At 39.2% G+C, this 17,796-nt stretch overlaps 1 protein-coding gene across 3 annotated transcripts in view; it reads right to left on the minus strand.

Moving 5' to 3' along the window:
* The window catches only part of ankfn1a (ankyrin repeat and fibronectin type III domain containing 1a), a 75,156-nt gene that overhangs the window by 22,954 nt on the left and 34,406 nt on the right, over positions 1-17,796 (minus strand). For all 3 annotated transcript variants that reach the window (XM_072667383.1, XM_072667382.1, XM_072667384.1), the window contains 4 exons: positions 13,476-13,604; positions 11,775-11,967; positions 10,715-10,925; positions 4,564-4,758 (listed from right to left, as the gene is read on the minus strand). In XM_072667383.1, the coding sequence (XP_072523484.1) occupies positions 4,564-4,758; positions 10,715-10,925; positions 11,775-11,967; positions 13,476-13,604 (728 nt within the window). The remainder of the gene's footprint in view (positions 1-4,563; positions 4,759-10,714; positions 10,926-11,774; positions 11,968-13,475; positions 13,605-17,796) is intronic.

Raw genomic sequence — 17,796 nt, forward strand, 5'->3', positions numbered from 1 at the left:
GTGTGTGTGTCTTATAATGTTTATCAAAACAGCTAAATGTATTCTTATGCCTCTACCTTTACGTACCCCAGATAAATGTCGATATCTGTCCTGTTATCCAGCTAACAGCATTTAATACTAATCTTATTGCCAGCAAGTCTCACCAGTTCAAAAGTTAGTCAAAAGTCAGGTCAAAAGCCCATTAGTCCTGTGAAGTAGGAACATTTCAACGGTCTTCTGGACTCTTCACTGACAATTTCTTAAAACCAAGAAAATTACTAAAATAATATAACCCAGTATATATAATGATATGATTATGATGCCAAAGAAATACTAAAACTAAGTCACAAGAGAAACAGGCTATTAAATGTTACACATGTTCAAGGTATCAGAGCTGAAAACCATTTATTAAAACACTCTTCATCTATGAACTAATTATGAAACTCAGTATTTTATGTAATCTTTAATTAGATTAAACTTCTACTTAAGCTAAAAATGTAAACCATACTTCCACTTTGCTGCACTTTCACTTAAGTATGGGACTTGTGTATGTCTGCCACCTCTGGTTATAACAGTCTTAAAGTTTGTGGTTAACATTTTCAACAGCAATCTTCTTTTCAGCTCATTTCTGAGACTTGGTTTTGGAGATGCAATATGCCACATCTCTATAACTATTGCATCTATGTCTGTAACACATATTAGAAATTCCTGCTAATACAGTGACGTTTATATGCAGTAATAATTCAAACTGACCCAAACAATCTCTGCTTTGCTCTGATGTAGTCTCCTCCTGGCTATATTTACTGGGCTATTTGTTAGAACAGGCACACAATGCCACTAACTGCACCACTGTGCTCAACAGAAGCCCTTTTCATACCCTCCTGTGAGAATTAGAAAATCTTTCGGCAATTTAATCTTTTTTGAGGGTCTGTGGCCCAGCATTGCTGATTTGTAATAGCTGCCTTGGAAGATCTTTACACCGACAAGACCACAAAAGTAAGCTGGTATAACAAGCATTGAGTTTGCCAGGAAAGTGTTCCATACAGTCAAGGGTCATTTAAGGGAAATGGATTGTTCCTGGGTAGTTAGATAATATGATCTTAACACCTGGGAGTCCATTTGCTCATACCCACAATTTGTAGAGAACCACAGCATACAAATGAAATCACAGTTATGTGGGTGGATAAGATTTAAGTCTAGCGATATGCAACAGTCCAGTGAGCTGACCTGCAAATTGCTAGACAGGGCTAATCACTAAACCGCACAACAGGGAATGTGTGGGTGTGTGTGCCTCTGTCCTTATCAGAGTTCTTAGAAATCAACAATTATAAACTTTACAGCTGTTGAGTAGGTTTATTTCTTATCTTCACTGTTAATATAATCAGGCTGTCAATCTACTTTTCATTCTTTGAGTAAAAAAGATGCGTTTTCTGAGGTCAAAGTCAACATTACTGTCAGTCCTCACCACAGAAATGTTGAGTGAGGACAGAAATATAGTCCCCCTCTGAGGACATGGTTACATTTAACATGGACCAGCAGGAAGCAATCAGGCATTAAACACAATAAATATAGGCAATAAATGAACTATACAACAACACTACACAACCATTAAGCACAGGGCAGTAAAGCCACTGGATAGTGGATTAGGGACAGTTTCTTGCTACAAGAGTGCACTAATAACAATACTCACATTTGCCTGTAACCCCATTACAAGTGTACAGATGTACAGATTTGAGGTGTTTGAGCATTTACAGTTAATTAAGTGTAATCGTTTAGATGCTCAGTGGGTTTAAATGACTGGGTACTGCCAGTAGGACACATTTAAAAAGGTCCTCTTAGGTTCTTTAAGGGTTCTTTAGTGACTGCAGTCTGAAGTGGGCTACTGCTGTGGACACTGATCACTGAAAGTATATGGCTTTGCCAACCCAACATTCCAACATACTACAAAGTTTTTAAGAGCTATTTAGAGCACAGATAACTAGCTTTTCAACACAACACAAAAATACTGGATTGTTGAAAGGCACCATATAACATTCACTGACGTCCACAAAAGAGGACTCGGGTTTAAGGTTGAAGGAGCTAAATTTAAAACATTCCAAACGTCCACACATCTGCTTTTACCATTTTATGGAGGGGAAACTTATAAAGTTATGAAGCTTCAGTGAAGTGAATGCGTTGGTGACTTGTGAGGCTGTCAGGTAGCTAACCTAAGAGCCTCACTAGCACCCGGCGTGTTCGCATCACCAGAGCTTCATAACTGAGCCATTTCTCTGATGAAGGATGTTCTGGTGTCGGTTTCCCCTCCACACAATGGCAAAAGCAGTCGTATGGACACTTTTGTGGATGTTTTAAACTGAGCATATTACACTAAACATTGTATGTTTATTATTGCTGTGGTTGTAATCTTTATCAACAAATACACTGTCGTGCCAGATCTAGCCAGCTCTAACACAAAGTAAACAAAGATGCCCCCCCATTGTTGTCATGGAAAATAAGGCGAATAGGGTTTTTAAAAAACAGTTCTATATTTAGCACCAAAAGAGGTTCTGCTTACAGTACTAAAAATAACCTCTTAGAGTGTAGTGCAACAGATGAAAGTGAGGCATGAGATAAGATTGAATTCTGTTGTACTGCTGTGCAATTGTGCTTAATAAGTGAGTCTGAATGTACTGAGGACCATCAAGCAGAACCGTTAAGCGGTCTGACAGCCTGGGGGAGGACTTGGACCAAAAGATCTGTAGCCTGCATTTCTATCCATGAAACTAGAGATACTGAGCTAACTTCAAAGCCCTGGATTGTAAACACTCCTACACAAAGTTCTTAAACAGTTCCTTGTTTGTGCATCAGAGAAAGAAACTTTGTTTACTATTAAAATCTGTACATTGAGGGGAAAAAGGAGCAGAAAATAGTTTTTTAGACATTACATCACAAATTTCATGCTGAAACATTTACTGCTTTTCTGATTAAATAAAAAGTGTAGTATGATTAAATAATGCTTGATGTCTAACCCAGAGGATCTTTAGACCATGGGCATACTCCAGTAACTCTCTTCATGCATAATTTGAAAATTTTGCCAAATGTAAATCCATAGCTCAAAATAAAATACACTGTGAGAGAGAAGAGAAGAAATGATAAATTGTCCTTTATCTGACTATAGTTTGAAACATGACCCTGCTTTAATTACCTCTCCTCTTCACTGTATTCAAAGTGCAGGAATTGGAGTGACTGCATTGTTTTAGTCAATCCAACGCCTGTACAGACCTTCAGCAAAATTCGAAAATTCTTGCATTAATAAACAGCACCATTTGGAGGTTTGTACAGTCTGCCACCCCCCCCCCATCTCTTTATATATAAAATTTTTAGGTTTGACTTCTTGACAAATACTGTTATGGATCTAAAACACAAGGTTTTGGCTCCTGAAGAATCCAGTCATACAGAATCCTTTAGGGAGATACTGTACACAGACCAATTTCTAAGAGATGTAGTAAAGATCTATTCTGAGTTCTTTGAAGACACACTTTAAAAGAAAAACACTAGTTTGTAACACTAACCAAATTCAGCTATTAAAAAAATGCTTCAGCAAAGTTCTTTAAGTAATCAAGAGTGGGACTTCTCTGAAATTGCTCCAAAAAGATTTTCACTTGGTACCTTTATTTTTTAAAGTCAAATTTCCTTACAATCAGTGACAACAGTAGGATGGAGTCCAGCAGGTGAACAGCCTTTATCAGTGACTCACCCAAGAACCCCCAAAAGCTCCTTTCAACATTATAATGTTGTCTAAAATCCACAGAAGGAAATCACTTCATCTTGACTGTCACCCTTACACCTCCATCAGACCTCAACAGCTGAAATTAAAACACCCAGTTGCATTTTTGCATACTGCATTACATTTCTTCTTATAATTAATGAAGTATTGCATTAACAGTGATGCAGTTAGTATTCTGGAGCTCATCAACCAACTCATTAACACTAAAGTCATAAATACCAGCATAATACAGAAAAACTGCAAGCACATTAAAGTTATGTTGTACATTATTGCTCCTGTGTGGAAAGCAGGAATTTTGAGTTTTATTTTTTTTGAGTTAATTTTGAGTTAATATTTTTGAATTTTGAATTTTGAGTTAATATTTTTATTACTATTATGAGCTATGAAGTGTTTTTATCAGCAAGCTCATGAAGTCAACACTGTCTGAATGACACAGAAATGCCTTACAGTCATGGTTATCTCTTGCTGTAGCATATATTAAATTGAAATTCGGTCCAACTGCAAATTTGCAGTGCTGCTACTGCTTCCAGTATCACAATCTCATCCATTTGTATGGTGCATTCCTTCTCTTAGGAACATTTTTAATTCAGTTGTTTGGCTTCATAAAATATGCACAGCAGTTGGCAGTTTAATGACTGGATTAAATGGCCTACATTGAAAAACTGGGGCTTGCTTTTCAGTTCAATATCTTTCACACTCAACAACTGAGACACAGTGAAGCTCTAAAGACAAGGTGTATTTTTGTGCTGCTACTGGGCAGTTAGATTTCATCATCACAAATCATGACTTGTATAGGAGAGTGAGAGCGGTCCACTTACGTGCATGCTCAAAGCCTGTGCGCATACGTTTGTAGAGCTTGCACCTCCACTCCCAGGCCTTTAGTTGCTTCTCCTTGTCAGAAGTCTCCAGGCTAAGGCTCTCCCTCATCACCTGGGTGGAGAGTTCACTGGCTCTCCTCTGAGCCTCCTGTACCAGTGTTGAGAGATGGGCTTCTCGGCTCTCTTGGCTCACAACTGCAACACAACACACAACAGCTTGACTGATGAACAGACCCAGGCGTCACATACTCACATTCAGCCTATCTTCCTGATTACATTATTTATAATAATGTTTATATTTATAACTCAATAATTTACGCTTAATCTCTAAGGGTGAACAGTACCATAAAGTGAAAACAAGGCCACGTCCACACGCACGTACACACACAAACGCCTGCACGATCATGCTAGCCCTCTAAGGGGCAACATTACTTGAAAGAGCGACATCAAAACACCATGAAGACAGCAGAAAACATTTCATCTTAAATTACCCACTATATCCCATTTAGTACACTATGTAAGTCATGAAATTGTGGACTCTACATTTAAATTTACATTTAAGACCATACAGTGGTAATAGGACAGTATTTACATTAATGTGCTGAAATTTAAAATCTAGTGCTATCTGCATGTAGATGATGTAATTTTAAGACGTATGTAGGTCACTACATAGGGAGTAAAGAGGTATTTGAGATTTAGACAGAAACATGCATGCTCTGAAAGCTCTGTTTTCCCCATCCACACAGCAACACTGATAACAGAGCTTTCACAAATCTACACCTTGAAGTGCTTTTTCAGTGACAAAAACAGATTCCTGGAGACAGGGCCTAAATCTTTTAAACAATGTCCCGAATGTCCTTCTTTTTTCTAAAGGAAAACCTTCTAAAATCTAGCAGGTATGTTTTGGGAGGGAGCTTATTTTGGTAAAGGGCTGCATGACAAGCACTGAAACAGCTTAAGACCTTACAATAATGTGTTATGCGTTGAAACTGTACTGTCCCTGAAATAGTGTTCTGATCAAGAGGTGCAGAAATAGCACTATGGCTCTCAAACAGGGAATGTTCCACATGCATGTTGTGTTTTAGTGAGTAAGCTGCTGTTTAGAAATACCCTAAATTCTTTATTACTTTCAGATATATTATAATATTACTAATGTAACATTGATGTAAAATAGGCTATTGCATTGTGGAGAATGTGCAATTTGTGTCACATGACCATTCGATGATTTGTGGTATCTAATTATTATCAACGTTTATGCAGAACTAGCAATGAATCAATGATTTACTCTATCAAATTCATGTCATGTGCTACACTCCTCCTTTCTCCCAACTGTAGTCTGTTCTTTACCATTAAAATCATTAAAAACTATAGTAACAATAATGCATAGTAAAACATGCTCCTTTAATTCCCAAATTCTTATATCCTTACATCCTAATTTTTATGTCTTATATCCTTTCTACGTGTGTGGGCAGCTGTCACAGCATTTTACTGTTAGTTGTACTGTGTATGACTATGCATGTGACAAACTTTGATTTGAGTTGATTTGCAGAAGAACTAAAAAGACAACCACAGGAGCCTCTATTGTGAGCTTTTCGGGGGCTGAGAATGGAGGAAGGTAATTGATGTTAGCTGTCAAAATGCCAACAGAAATGTCTGACTGCTATGTGTATTGTGTCAAGCGACGCAGCTATGTAGCTCTACCATGTTCAACTACATTAGTCAGATCTTACCCAGTTACCTAGCATTTAAATATTGATGGTAAAACAGGTGATGGCAGGAAAAGAGTGACTAATCCTTTTCTGCGTACATGCTTTCTAAACGTATAGTATAAACGTACATTTACTGTATATGTATGTATGTAATATACACTGTGTTTAATATATAAAAGCAACAGTAATGCTTTTATTTAATTTGTTACAGATACAGATAAAGTCCCAACTGAAACCGCAGCAAAACCATTACGTCCTGATTAAGCATCAAGGCATAATGCTGCTGCTTGTCACCCACAGTGTCAGTGTGGTTGTACATGAAGTCAACCGAGTTTGGGGGTGGTGGGGTAGTAAATGAACGTACTCGGCGGCAGGCTGGAACACACAGGACTGTGTTTGGCCATATAGATTTGTCATGGTAAAATGAATGCTGCCTGGCCAGTCCTCCTCGTAGACTGTGAATACTACTGCATGTTCTTTCAGAGCCTTAGTCATAGACCATGACAGCAAAATAAACAAATAAATACATGGCTGAAGAAACCCTCTTTCACTGGGGCTGTTCTGCTTGGCCCAAACCCCTGGAGACGAGAGCTCTCCAGGAGAAATGATAAAGTAAGTGTTGTCGTCTCTGAAAAAAAGGGGGCAATAAAACTAGTCGGCCTTACTTGGGGGTCCACGGCGCAGTGGAAAAGGCAGCAATATTAGCAGCCTTGAGGTGCAATTTCCTGTGCTCTGAAGATTGACATCTGGCCACTATGTGTGGTTAATTGAACAAACTATAAATTAATGGGCCAGTCTGCCGATACTGCCCTGTCATACACAGTTGGCATTGTGGGGACGCAGGGATTGCCCTAAATATAGACATTATGGGGACCCAGTCCCGCTCATAAACATGCTTTAACCTCAACCTAAGGCTGGACCTCCAAGCTGTCAGGCGTCTGGCTGATTGATTTACTTGGCACTTCTGGCCTGACATAAATATAATGCAGAAAGCCCAGGAGGGGAAAATACGGCAATGTTTATTTTCTGTTTGTTTACAAGGATCGGATTGTGCCGTGGTGAAATGTTTTGAAATTTAACTGCAGCCTGGGTACAATAAATCACTTAGTATAATTGCCCTGCGTTACATGCATCATTGGAAAACTTAAACCATTAAACGACAAACCTTGTTAAGATTTTTCTGCGGGATGCAGTGCGATGTCCCCCCTTGTCGCCCTAACTGCCAGACTGCTGTACAGTGTTCTCTGTTTGCTCTCAGACAACATTCGGCTTTTTCATGCTCAAGCTGATTCAAGCACTCACGTCTTGCGGGGTTTTTTCCCTGCTATGGCGTAGGAGGTAAGAAACACCTGTTCCACCGTTGCGGAGCTGAATATGCTATTGATTAGTTCAAGGGCAAATGAGTCCAGAACAGAAATGCATACTATCTGTACATTACATCCTGTTTACCGCTCTCAGGGTTCAACATATGCACTCAACTTCATAACTCCAAAAGAGTCTTTCCACAAAGTGCGCAAAACTTCAAGATTAAAGCTGTTCTCACCTGCTTTCCCCAACCTTTTCCCTTTAAAAAGACTTTTCTTCACTGCAGCTCCCTGTCTTACGGCACACATTTATTTTTGCTACAATTACAGTAGCAGTTATGCATGAGTTGTTATATTTGTGTTACGTAATCCTGATGTATCTTCCAGAATACACCGATTTCCAGGCTTTTAACTGCTCAAGATGTTCACGGTTCGTAAGAGATCATGTAACAGTGCAGACTGATAAAGTTCCCCTTTTGACTGACTTCACCAGTCAGTTTGGAAAAGTAATAAAAGGCTGTTTAGAAAAAGTATCAGAGCTTCTATTTAACCAAGCCCTGTGGTCGTAAACCAAATGGTTATGACAGTTGTCATTTTATGTTTATGACAGTACTACGAGTGCTTATGACAGCTGTCATGGAAAGTTTGACTTATTTCAGCTCTCTGCTGCTTACTGCACAATCCTCTAAAGCAAAGTGTCAAAAACACATCACACTGCCTCCCTCTGTGTATCCCAGTTTTCACTGCAAACAACTTGTCAAATTACTTAGGGTCTGCTTTGGGTCTCGACAGTGAAAAACAGACATCTGACACAAGAACAATCTTCTCATGATGATGAATTACTGTAATATAATTTCAATCTCTGAATGTTCCAGTGGTCTTGCACATACCAAATCTCTGGCAGTCACACGGAACTGACTCGAAATGCGTGGCTAGTCTATTTTTGGTCAACGCTCATTTTTGTGCCATGAAAAACAATAAAATATTGGAAGATATTGAAAAAAATAATATCAAAACAAATGGACAAAAGCATCGGGACAGGTGTAAAAAAACAAGCACCTAGCCATGTAGTCTGCCTTTATAAACAGTGAAAGAATAGGTCATTCTAAAAAACTGAATTCCAGCGTGGTTCTGTAATAGGTTAACACAATTTCTTCCCTCCTATATATTCCATGACCAACTGTAAGTTGTTTTATGGAAAAGTACAAGTGTTTAAGAACCACAGCAACTCAACCACGAAGTGGTAGACTACATGAACTGTGTTGCGGCGCATAGCATATAAAAGTCAACACACTGTTGACTCAATAACTTCCAAGCCTTACATCACCAATCACAATGGCAAGTGTCTGATGGAGTGGTATAAAGCGCAACATATTTTGCTGATGGATAAATCACACTTCTTTATCTGGCAGTTTGGGTTTGGTGAATACCAGAAGAACATTACCTGCCTGACAGCATTAAGCCACAATACAGTTTAGTAGAAGAGGGGAAATGCTATAAGGTTGCTTTTTAAGGGGTTGGCCTATAGGTTCAGTAAAGGATCATCTTAATACTTCAGCATACCAAGACATTTTGGATAACTGTATGCTTCCAATTTTGTGGAAACAGTTTGGTGAAGTCCCTCTTCTGCTCCAGGATGACAGCGCTGTTTGGTGTAAAAATTTACACAGGCCCACACAGAGTCCTGACCTCAACACTGTCAAACACCTTTAGCATGAACTGTAACAGACTGCGAGCCAGGCCCTCTCATCCAACATCAGTGTCTGACCTCACAAATGCTTTTCTGGATGAATGGACAAAACTTCCCGCAGACACACTCCAAACTCTTGTAGAAAGCCTTCTAAGAAGAGTGGAAGCTGTTACAACTGCAAAGGGGGGACCTGTAGGTGTCCCAAAACGTAGTTAGCAGTAGAGCTGGCCATTACTGATAAATTAAATCGAAACCTTTTCTAAATAAATCACAATATTACAGTACCAAACATTGTTTCATTTAGCATTAATAAAGTTAGTGATCTCATAAACCTGATATTCATGTATTCTTTATGGATTTTAAAAAGGATCATATTCATAACAGTTAATTCATCATCAGTTCAAACAATTGTAACTGAAGTACAGGTTGGAGGTGTAGCCATTTTGCCATGGTCTGGAAGAAGTCTCAAACTGTCATCCTCTGCTGAGAGGGAATTATAGCCAGTGGTCCAGAACAACCCAAGACCACCAAGGCCCAGGCCTGTCATAAACTGGAAGCCGCTAGAACACCAGTGTCACTGCCTACAGTCAAGCAAGTTTTACATCACCATGGACTTAAAAGCTGCCGTTCAAGAAGGCTGTGCTCCAAAGTTGACCCCTTCAAACAACCAAAAGCCTTCTGGGGGAATGTTTTACTGTCAGATGAGACAAAGATTGAGTTGTTTGGACACAATGACCAGAGGTACATTTGAAGGAGCAAAGCTGAGACAATCAACCTCCAAAACACTGGACCAACTGTTAAGTGGTGGGATCATGCTCTTGGGCTGTTTTGCTGCCAGTAGAACTAGTACATTTCACAAAGTGGATAGAATAACGAAAGAGGAGGACTACCACAGAATTCTAGATGATTGAAACTTGTACACAACAGCGTGTTCCAACAGAACAGTGACTCCAAACACACGAGAGGTTCTTGTGAGTTAGATAAAGCAGGCAAACATTGAGCTATAATAAATATGTGGACAATGCTTAAAAGTCAGGTTTGTGCCAGGAAGCGAACAAATTAACCTATACTCCACTAACTCTGCCAAGAAGAGTGATCAAATACCTAAAAGCATCTGGTCAAAGTCCAACTTGCTAAGATACATTTAACCTTTGTTGATTTCATAACCACCATCAACTAATGAAAACCTTCTTTAAAATATGAATGTTGTACACGCATTCTGCCCAAGTGAATCAATGGTGTCAATGGTGAGTGTATTTAAACTTTTGACCACAACTCTATATACAGTATGTCATTTTGTAGCTGTATCTGAGCTGTAAGTACATCAAAATCATTAATCAGAGTAAAAACTGATCGGCCACATCAAACAGACCAAGCATTTGATTGTGAGCACCAAAAAAACAAAATCTGCAGTGCTCCCATGTATGTAAGCATGCAGGAATACTTACAATGCGGACTCTCCTTAGCCCCTGCTTTGAGAAGCATCTTAGCGATGGGTACATTGTTGGTCATGATGGATATGTCGAGAGGGGTCAGGCCTTCACTGTTGGGCGTGTTCAGGTCCAGTTCGTCAGCGGTGTACTGAAACAGCAGGATCTGAACAGCGTCCAGGTCCTGCTGCTCCACTGCCTCGAACAGAGCCTCGCTGCTCTGCACATTCTACAGAAGAAAGAAAGAAAGAAGGCTAGTACAGCTGATTTGACATTCAAAGAAAAACACTTGTTATGGGCTCTCAATAACTGCCTTTGACTTAGTTCAGCGTAACAGGTAAATTTTTCCTTATTTAAGGTTGCTCTAACATTAATTAATGTTTACCAAAGAAGGGCACCTGTAGACTTATTGAGGCTTAGAAGAAAGCAGAAAAACCTTTTCTTTAAAAGTCAACTGTAAAGGTAAAGGTAAAGGTGCACGTATTTGTCACTGTACACTGTACAGCGAAATGTGAACTGCTTTTCTATAGAATATCTGAAACAAAAACACATTTCTAGAGAATATATGGAGCACAATAAGCAACCAGTGACATTTTCAAAAGAGCTGCTGAAGCTATGACAGAAATGACAGAAATGAACTCAGACATGAACTTAAATGTCACTACAGCAAACAGCAGAAACCATAAGGTCATATAAACAGATGCTGAGCTATATATGTATGTAAATGACTAATAGAGTCAAGCCTCTTATGATTACAGTCTGCATTAAAAAAGCCCTCCCAGAAAGGGCACTATGGCAAACATTTAGTTGTCAGACATTCTATATCTATAACTGTTATATACTTTAAGTTTACTTTAAGTTTTTAAGACTAAAAAGGCTGCTAAGATATTCAGAATGTACTTTTACTCAGCTGAGCTAATTCCTAGAAAGAGATTTGGCATGGGTTTCTTAGTGGCACATTTCACCAAAGAGATTCTGTCCAGTTTCTGACTGGAGCAGCAAAATCAACAATGTAATTAACAATGTCAACTCAAATCACCATAACCTTCTGTATTGCATAACCTTTTAGGTCGCTCACCGAGGCTTTGCGGATGCGATCTGAGCGGCCAAAGAAGTAGGCATCCTCAAAAGAAGAGTGGCTGCCCTTGAACTTTTCAGAGAGGTTGCGGTAGAGCCGTTTGGCAGCACTAGGGGAGGCAGGACCAGCCCCCTTCTTACTGTGGGTCAGCTGGAGGTTCTGCATCTGCTGGGTCATGCTAACAGAAAATGTCCTGAGGAAGGGAGAGGGAGAGAGGAAAAAAAAGGTGAAAAATAGAGAGAGAGAGAGAGAGAGAGAGAGAGAGAGCACATTACAGTAGGACAGGAATGCCATTCCTGCTGCATGGTCTTTGAGCACAAGTCAATTCAAAGCATGGATCCTGGTTAGTAGCTGTTCTGCCTTTTATCTGACTAATTTCTGAGTCATTAGTGCCTTTCTGACAGATGGACAAAGTAAAATGATTAATGTAAAAGAATTAGCTGCTTCAATATGCCGTTAGCCTTTCAGGACCATGAATTACTTCACACATTTTTTTAACATCTGACAGTGTTTTTGTGCACGGACAGTAAAAATCACTCTGACATTTAACTTTTATGCCATCACGATTTCTCTCATTCTTATTCATGATGTACAGTAACCCTTTTGACATACTCTATTGATTGTCGTGCTTGTTCCTTCATTCAGAAGATAATCACATTACATGCTTGCTAAATATGATTGGAATGACAAAAGCAATCAATTTTATTTGTGCAAAAGGGACATCAAGCAGTAGATCAATGTCAAGCAAGATAAGACTAAAGAAACCAAGCTGCCCAGTCTCTTTTAATAGGACAGTCAGACAGTGGGTCAATTGTCTGTGTTATTTGAACTTCAAAGATATCCTTAGAGATTTTCTAATTGAATCTTTCTTTCATAAACCCAATCTGTTGAGCTTAGAGCTCAACAAATAAGAAGGTTATTTCTGTACTCCCTATACAGTATGTTGTATAACTGTCATTGACAAACTGAAGCTTACAGAAATGACAACATTCTAAGAAAAATCACTCACAAAAACTATTGCCATTTTTTGACAGGCACAAACCATTTGGCCATAACTGGCCTTGGCATATCCTGCCTTAGGGTGCAAATGGTGTGAATGCACGAAGAAACTGAAGGCTGAAAACCACTGACTGAATATCACAGAAAACCAAAAACGGCAGCAAAGCCCATAAATATTTACTGTTGAATAAATCCGAAAACATGCAATATAGACTTAACAAGTGCTTTTGCCTAAACTGTCCTCAGCTGACTTTGACATTTCACTTCAGAGTCATGGAACCGTGGGGATCGTCATGATATTTCTCACCCCAGCAGTCTATAATCCACTCAGACATGACATGACAGCAATGCCTTGTTTTTCATTGCTTATGCCAAGTTTTCAGCACAAACACCCACACGGCACTAATAATATGCACTTCACGGGAGAGGAGCACAGCCTCTGACATGAGCAGGTAATTTGGAGAATGCCTTCAGAGTTTCTCTCACCTCTCTGCACCCATGGAGCCCAGGTTTTTGCCTACAATCCAATTACATCAATCAAAACCACACATCAGTCTTAGAAACAGGCTGAGAAACAGGAACAGGAAAGGGTTCAGGGTGAAAATGAAGAATTCACCTATGGTAGATAGGGTCAGTCAATTAGACATGTGCCAGAATAAGGAAGGGGGAGGAGACAGGGTGGGGGTGCTGAGCAATACTCACCTGTCAAGGCTCAGGGAGCTCCCTGAAGAACCGCTGAAGAAAAGAAGTGGTCTGAAGTCCTTGATCAGCGCAGCATCGCTCTGCTTTTGGTTAAGTCTCTGAGCCAGTCGGGAGATCTTGCTCTCAGGTCTGAATGAAAGAGTCAGGAGAAAGCCTGGATCAGTCCCGCAGACAGGTTGACCAGTGGAAAAGCGGGGGGATTAGATTTTAAAGAAAGGCAATGGCTTTTGAAGCCCAGACCAGGCTGTCTTGCTCTTCACCCAGGAGCACCTGGTGATCACCAGAGCGCTCCTATTCATGCGCATCTCGCCACAGCACTGGCTGGCTAATGCGCATAGAAAAGGGGAGCGGAGGGGGAGGGAGACTGAGTGAAAGCGAGAGAGAGAGGGAAACAGAGATAGTGAGAGAGTGAGTGAGAGAGAGAGAGAGAGAGAGATAGAGAGAGAGCGACAGAGAGAAAAGGAGGGAGGGGAGGAGAGAGTGGCATTGTGTCAGCACTAGGATGAGCAGCAGAGAGACAACAAAAGCACACAGGCATTTAAAGCAAAGTCCCACTGAGCATGCTCATAGCAGGCAGCGGCAATAGTGAAGGGGGAAGGGGGCAGGGGCTAGGAGGACCTGTTGTTCCTCCTCTATCACCACTACAGTTCTCCACAACGTCGCTTATCTGCAGATGCAGGCATTTAATCCCTCAACGGAACAATCAGCACCATGATTGCCAATAAGAGACCAGAGTGTTCCACAGGTCTCCATCATTTATTCCACACACAATTCATATTCACAGTGATATACAAAAGCTGATAATGTTTCAATATGTGGAGTGCCCATGGTTTGAAGAGTCTGATGAGCAGTCAGTGTTCTGGAAATCAAGAGATGAATATCATTTCACTTGAATCCTAAGAGGTTAACAATCAGTGCTTTGCATTTGTGCATAACAACACTAGAATTGCAAATGCATTTGTTTTTCAACTCAACAATCTGTATATTTCTTTCCATTTAAGATCTAAATAACCAGCTGGTTTGGCGTGAGACCTCCTGTGCACATCATGCAAAACATTTACACACATTTTTATAAAGAGCACACAATTTAAAAGCTCAATCCCTAAATGTAATGCTTTTAATCCATTACTAACAAGTGACCAACGTGGTCTAGCGTCTGACCGTGTACTTAGTGCTCCTGTGCACAAAGCATAGACTAATTTTTATTGTTTCCAGTGACCACTGGAAAATTACAGCCCCATTAACCTTCGGATAATATTCAGAATTTCTTAAAAGTAGAATAGGGGTTAATGAAGCTGCCACAAATGCTTAATACCTAAAAGAACAAAAAGAAAAATAACAAAAACACTGAAAAGAAAAAATCCTAAGCACAAATATATTACAGTGGGTGGACTTCATGTCGTGACTCTGTGTCAAAACAAGCCCCTGGAGAGAAAACTAAATTATACTCATTTTTACTCATTATCACAGCACTCAGTGGCATATTACAGCATGTTCTACTTTCTCATTTCTCAAACAGCAGTGCTCTCTGATTCACATGCAACCTAACCATGTGATTCAGAAATATGGTCATTAATGATAGTTGTACTGAGTAGTTGTAGATCATCTTCTAGTGTTAAAATCCTGCAGACCTATGAGGTAGTAATAAAAGCATGAGTCAGGTGGCATGAAGAAGCATACTTATATTACTTAAAAATGTGAGGTAAGAGAAAGACAAGCGAGCATCTGACAGTGATGTGAGAGACTGGCATGTTTTCCCACTCATTTGTCAAGTGTCATTACATTTCACACTCGCTTGCCCTTTAACCACTCTTTTTCTCTGTCAGAGAAAATGATAAAAAGACAAAGATATTAACCAGCATTCGGGTGTGCTCTGGGAATATTAAGCCCCAACAGCAATAATTCAAGTTTGCAGACACCTGATCATCCAACAGCTCTTCTAAAATATATAGTATATTTACAGTATCAATACAGAGTTTAACCCCCATGGCTGCAGCAACAGGCTCTACTCTTTTGGGAAGGCTTTTTCTGAAAACTGCTGTCAGTATTTGATTGCATTCAGTCACAAGTGCACTTGTGATGTCAGCAGGCCACTGGTGTTGGACAACTTGTTCACAAAGATCACAAATGGCAATCCAACTCATTAACAAAGCTCAACAGAGTGCAGTTCTGTTACCCCACTGTCCCATGCTAGGGAACTAACACTTGTTATATACTTCAAGTTGATGCTTGGCTTGACATAATGATTATGTGCGGTTGCTCTAGAGTGATTCAATCGGTTGGCAAAGCTTTTCTATAGAGATTATATGAGACAAACACAAATTAATGCCTGTCTTAATACTGTGTGCACCTTAAAGTAGCTACTTCTACTTATTAGAGGTGGTGTCTGGATACATTTGGACATACAATATACAACAATATACAACGGTCTTGCAAAGTCAGACAAATCAAAGCTACAAAAAGACAATATGACAATATTTTTTCAAAATTGTGACACATTTTGTTAGTGTGACACAAAATTTGCTTTTCTGAGTGTATTGTGGATATCGTCAGTTCACTGAGCACCTACTATGAGAATCAACTTTGACATCTGTACATTTCAGAAAAAAGAAAAGCAAGAGCTGCAATTTACAGAGGAACAACTATTAAGTATTATGATTGTAGGTGCTATTACAGTAGCACTGTACTGTACTAGCAATGCTACTGCATACACAGGTAGGACCATCACAATCTAGGTCTATGTTTAGATTTTACTGTATTTAGACAAACATTAAATAAGACTGAATAAACTGTTACAGATTTGTGTTAGTGAGAATGAGACCAAAACTGTAGAGCAAGTGCTTTTTAAATCTTAGTTCATTTAGGTTCATAGTCACTACATAAAGTGTTTATGCACAATTTTGTTCTGTAACTAATTTGCAAAAATGAATGGCTTCCTAAAACTTGCAAATGTGCAGATTCAGACTGCCATGACACTTAATAATGTTCAGGAAAAAACAATCTTTACATCTGCTTTTATTCAGCAGTAGACAGACACAATAAAAAAAAAAACAGACAGGTCTTGCATTATCATAGAACGTCACAAGGACAAGTTCATCAAATATAGCACACAAGGTACGTACACCAATTGGCCCTAAAGAGGGTGGGCCTTGTTGGCAAGAAGCAATAGCCTACCCACTCAAACACAATACTAAACATCTTCAAAACATTTTCCATGAAACAAGAACAAAGCTGTTTCCATAGCTGCAGCTTAAAAGCAGAGCTCTCCTCGTCTTGCATGTGAATCCTCATAAGACACAAGGCTAATGAGCTGTGACACTAACGATACTGCAAGAAGGCTGTATCAATCCTATCTTTCCTATCAGTGGACATGTTGGCAGACAATTAAAAAGCCAAAAATCTGAAGTAAAACAGGTAATTCACAGGAGAAATTATCAGGACAATTGTTAATGTAGCTTGGTAAGTCTTGGCCATTATAAATTTGACAACTGCGTTGTATGGGCAGGACTACTGTATGTTTTGAATCTAAGTAAAGTGCAATTTCACTTCTCTTCCCTGAGTTTACCTGCAAAAGGCTGCTGATGCAAATTTACTACAAGAATAAAAATAAACATGTCAGTGTGCAAAGTGGCCTTTCAGCTACGGATGACTTTCCCCATTTCTCTCCAAAATCTAGCTGACATCTTATAACTTGAGTCACAATTCCTAAGAGCTGAGAAAGAGAAAGAAAACGAAAGAGGAGAAAGAAGGGGTGGGGCTTTATTTAAGTCATGTGACCTAAAAAGAAACCAACATCAGGTTGCAAGAATGAGGAATAATTCACATCTCACATTTCCCTGTAGCTCATTACCATAAGTTATTTTGTTCTGCAAAAAATAAGAGCATTTCACTTATTCTATAACATATTATTCTCTCTATTAACCCTCTGCCAGTCTGCCCAACCTATTACATATGTTTGCCTGTGATCAGTCACACTTACTACCTCAGAAATTACTTTTCATTACTTAAAAATGTCTCAGTTATGGTTAACCAGTGCAAATATTCACCTGTATAAATATTTCTGGTTATGTGCACACTGGTGCAAATTATTATGGCATTTTAAGATATATCTATACACATACAGTCTTATGCAAAGGTGTTTTTCTGTTCACATCTCTTACAGAGAGCACATATGTAATATGTGCTTATTATTATTTTTGTAATACTGCACATTTAATACAGAAAATAAATCATTAAAAACAATTCAAAATAACTGTTAAAACTGCTAAAGTGTGAGGAACATTTGTTTTTGTTCACATGTAGAGGATTTGTTCACTTGCTT

This window comes from Salminus brasiliensis, chromosome 22 (assembly GCF_030463535.1).
Source record: "Salminus brasiliensis chromosome 22, fSalBra1.hap2, whole genome shotgun sequence".
Classification (NCBI taxonomy): domain Eukaryota; kingdom Metazoa; phylum Chordata; class Actinopteri; order Characiformes; family Bryconidae; genus Salminus; species Salminus brasiliensis.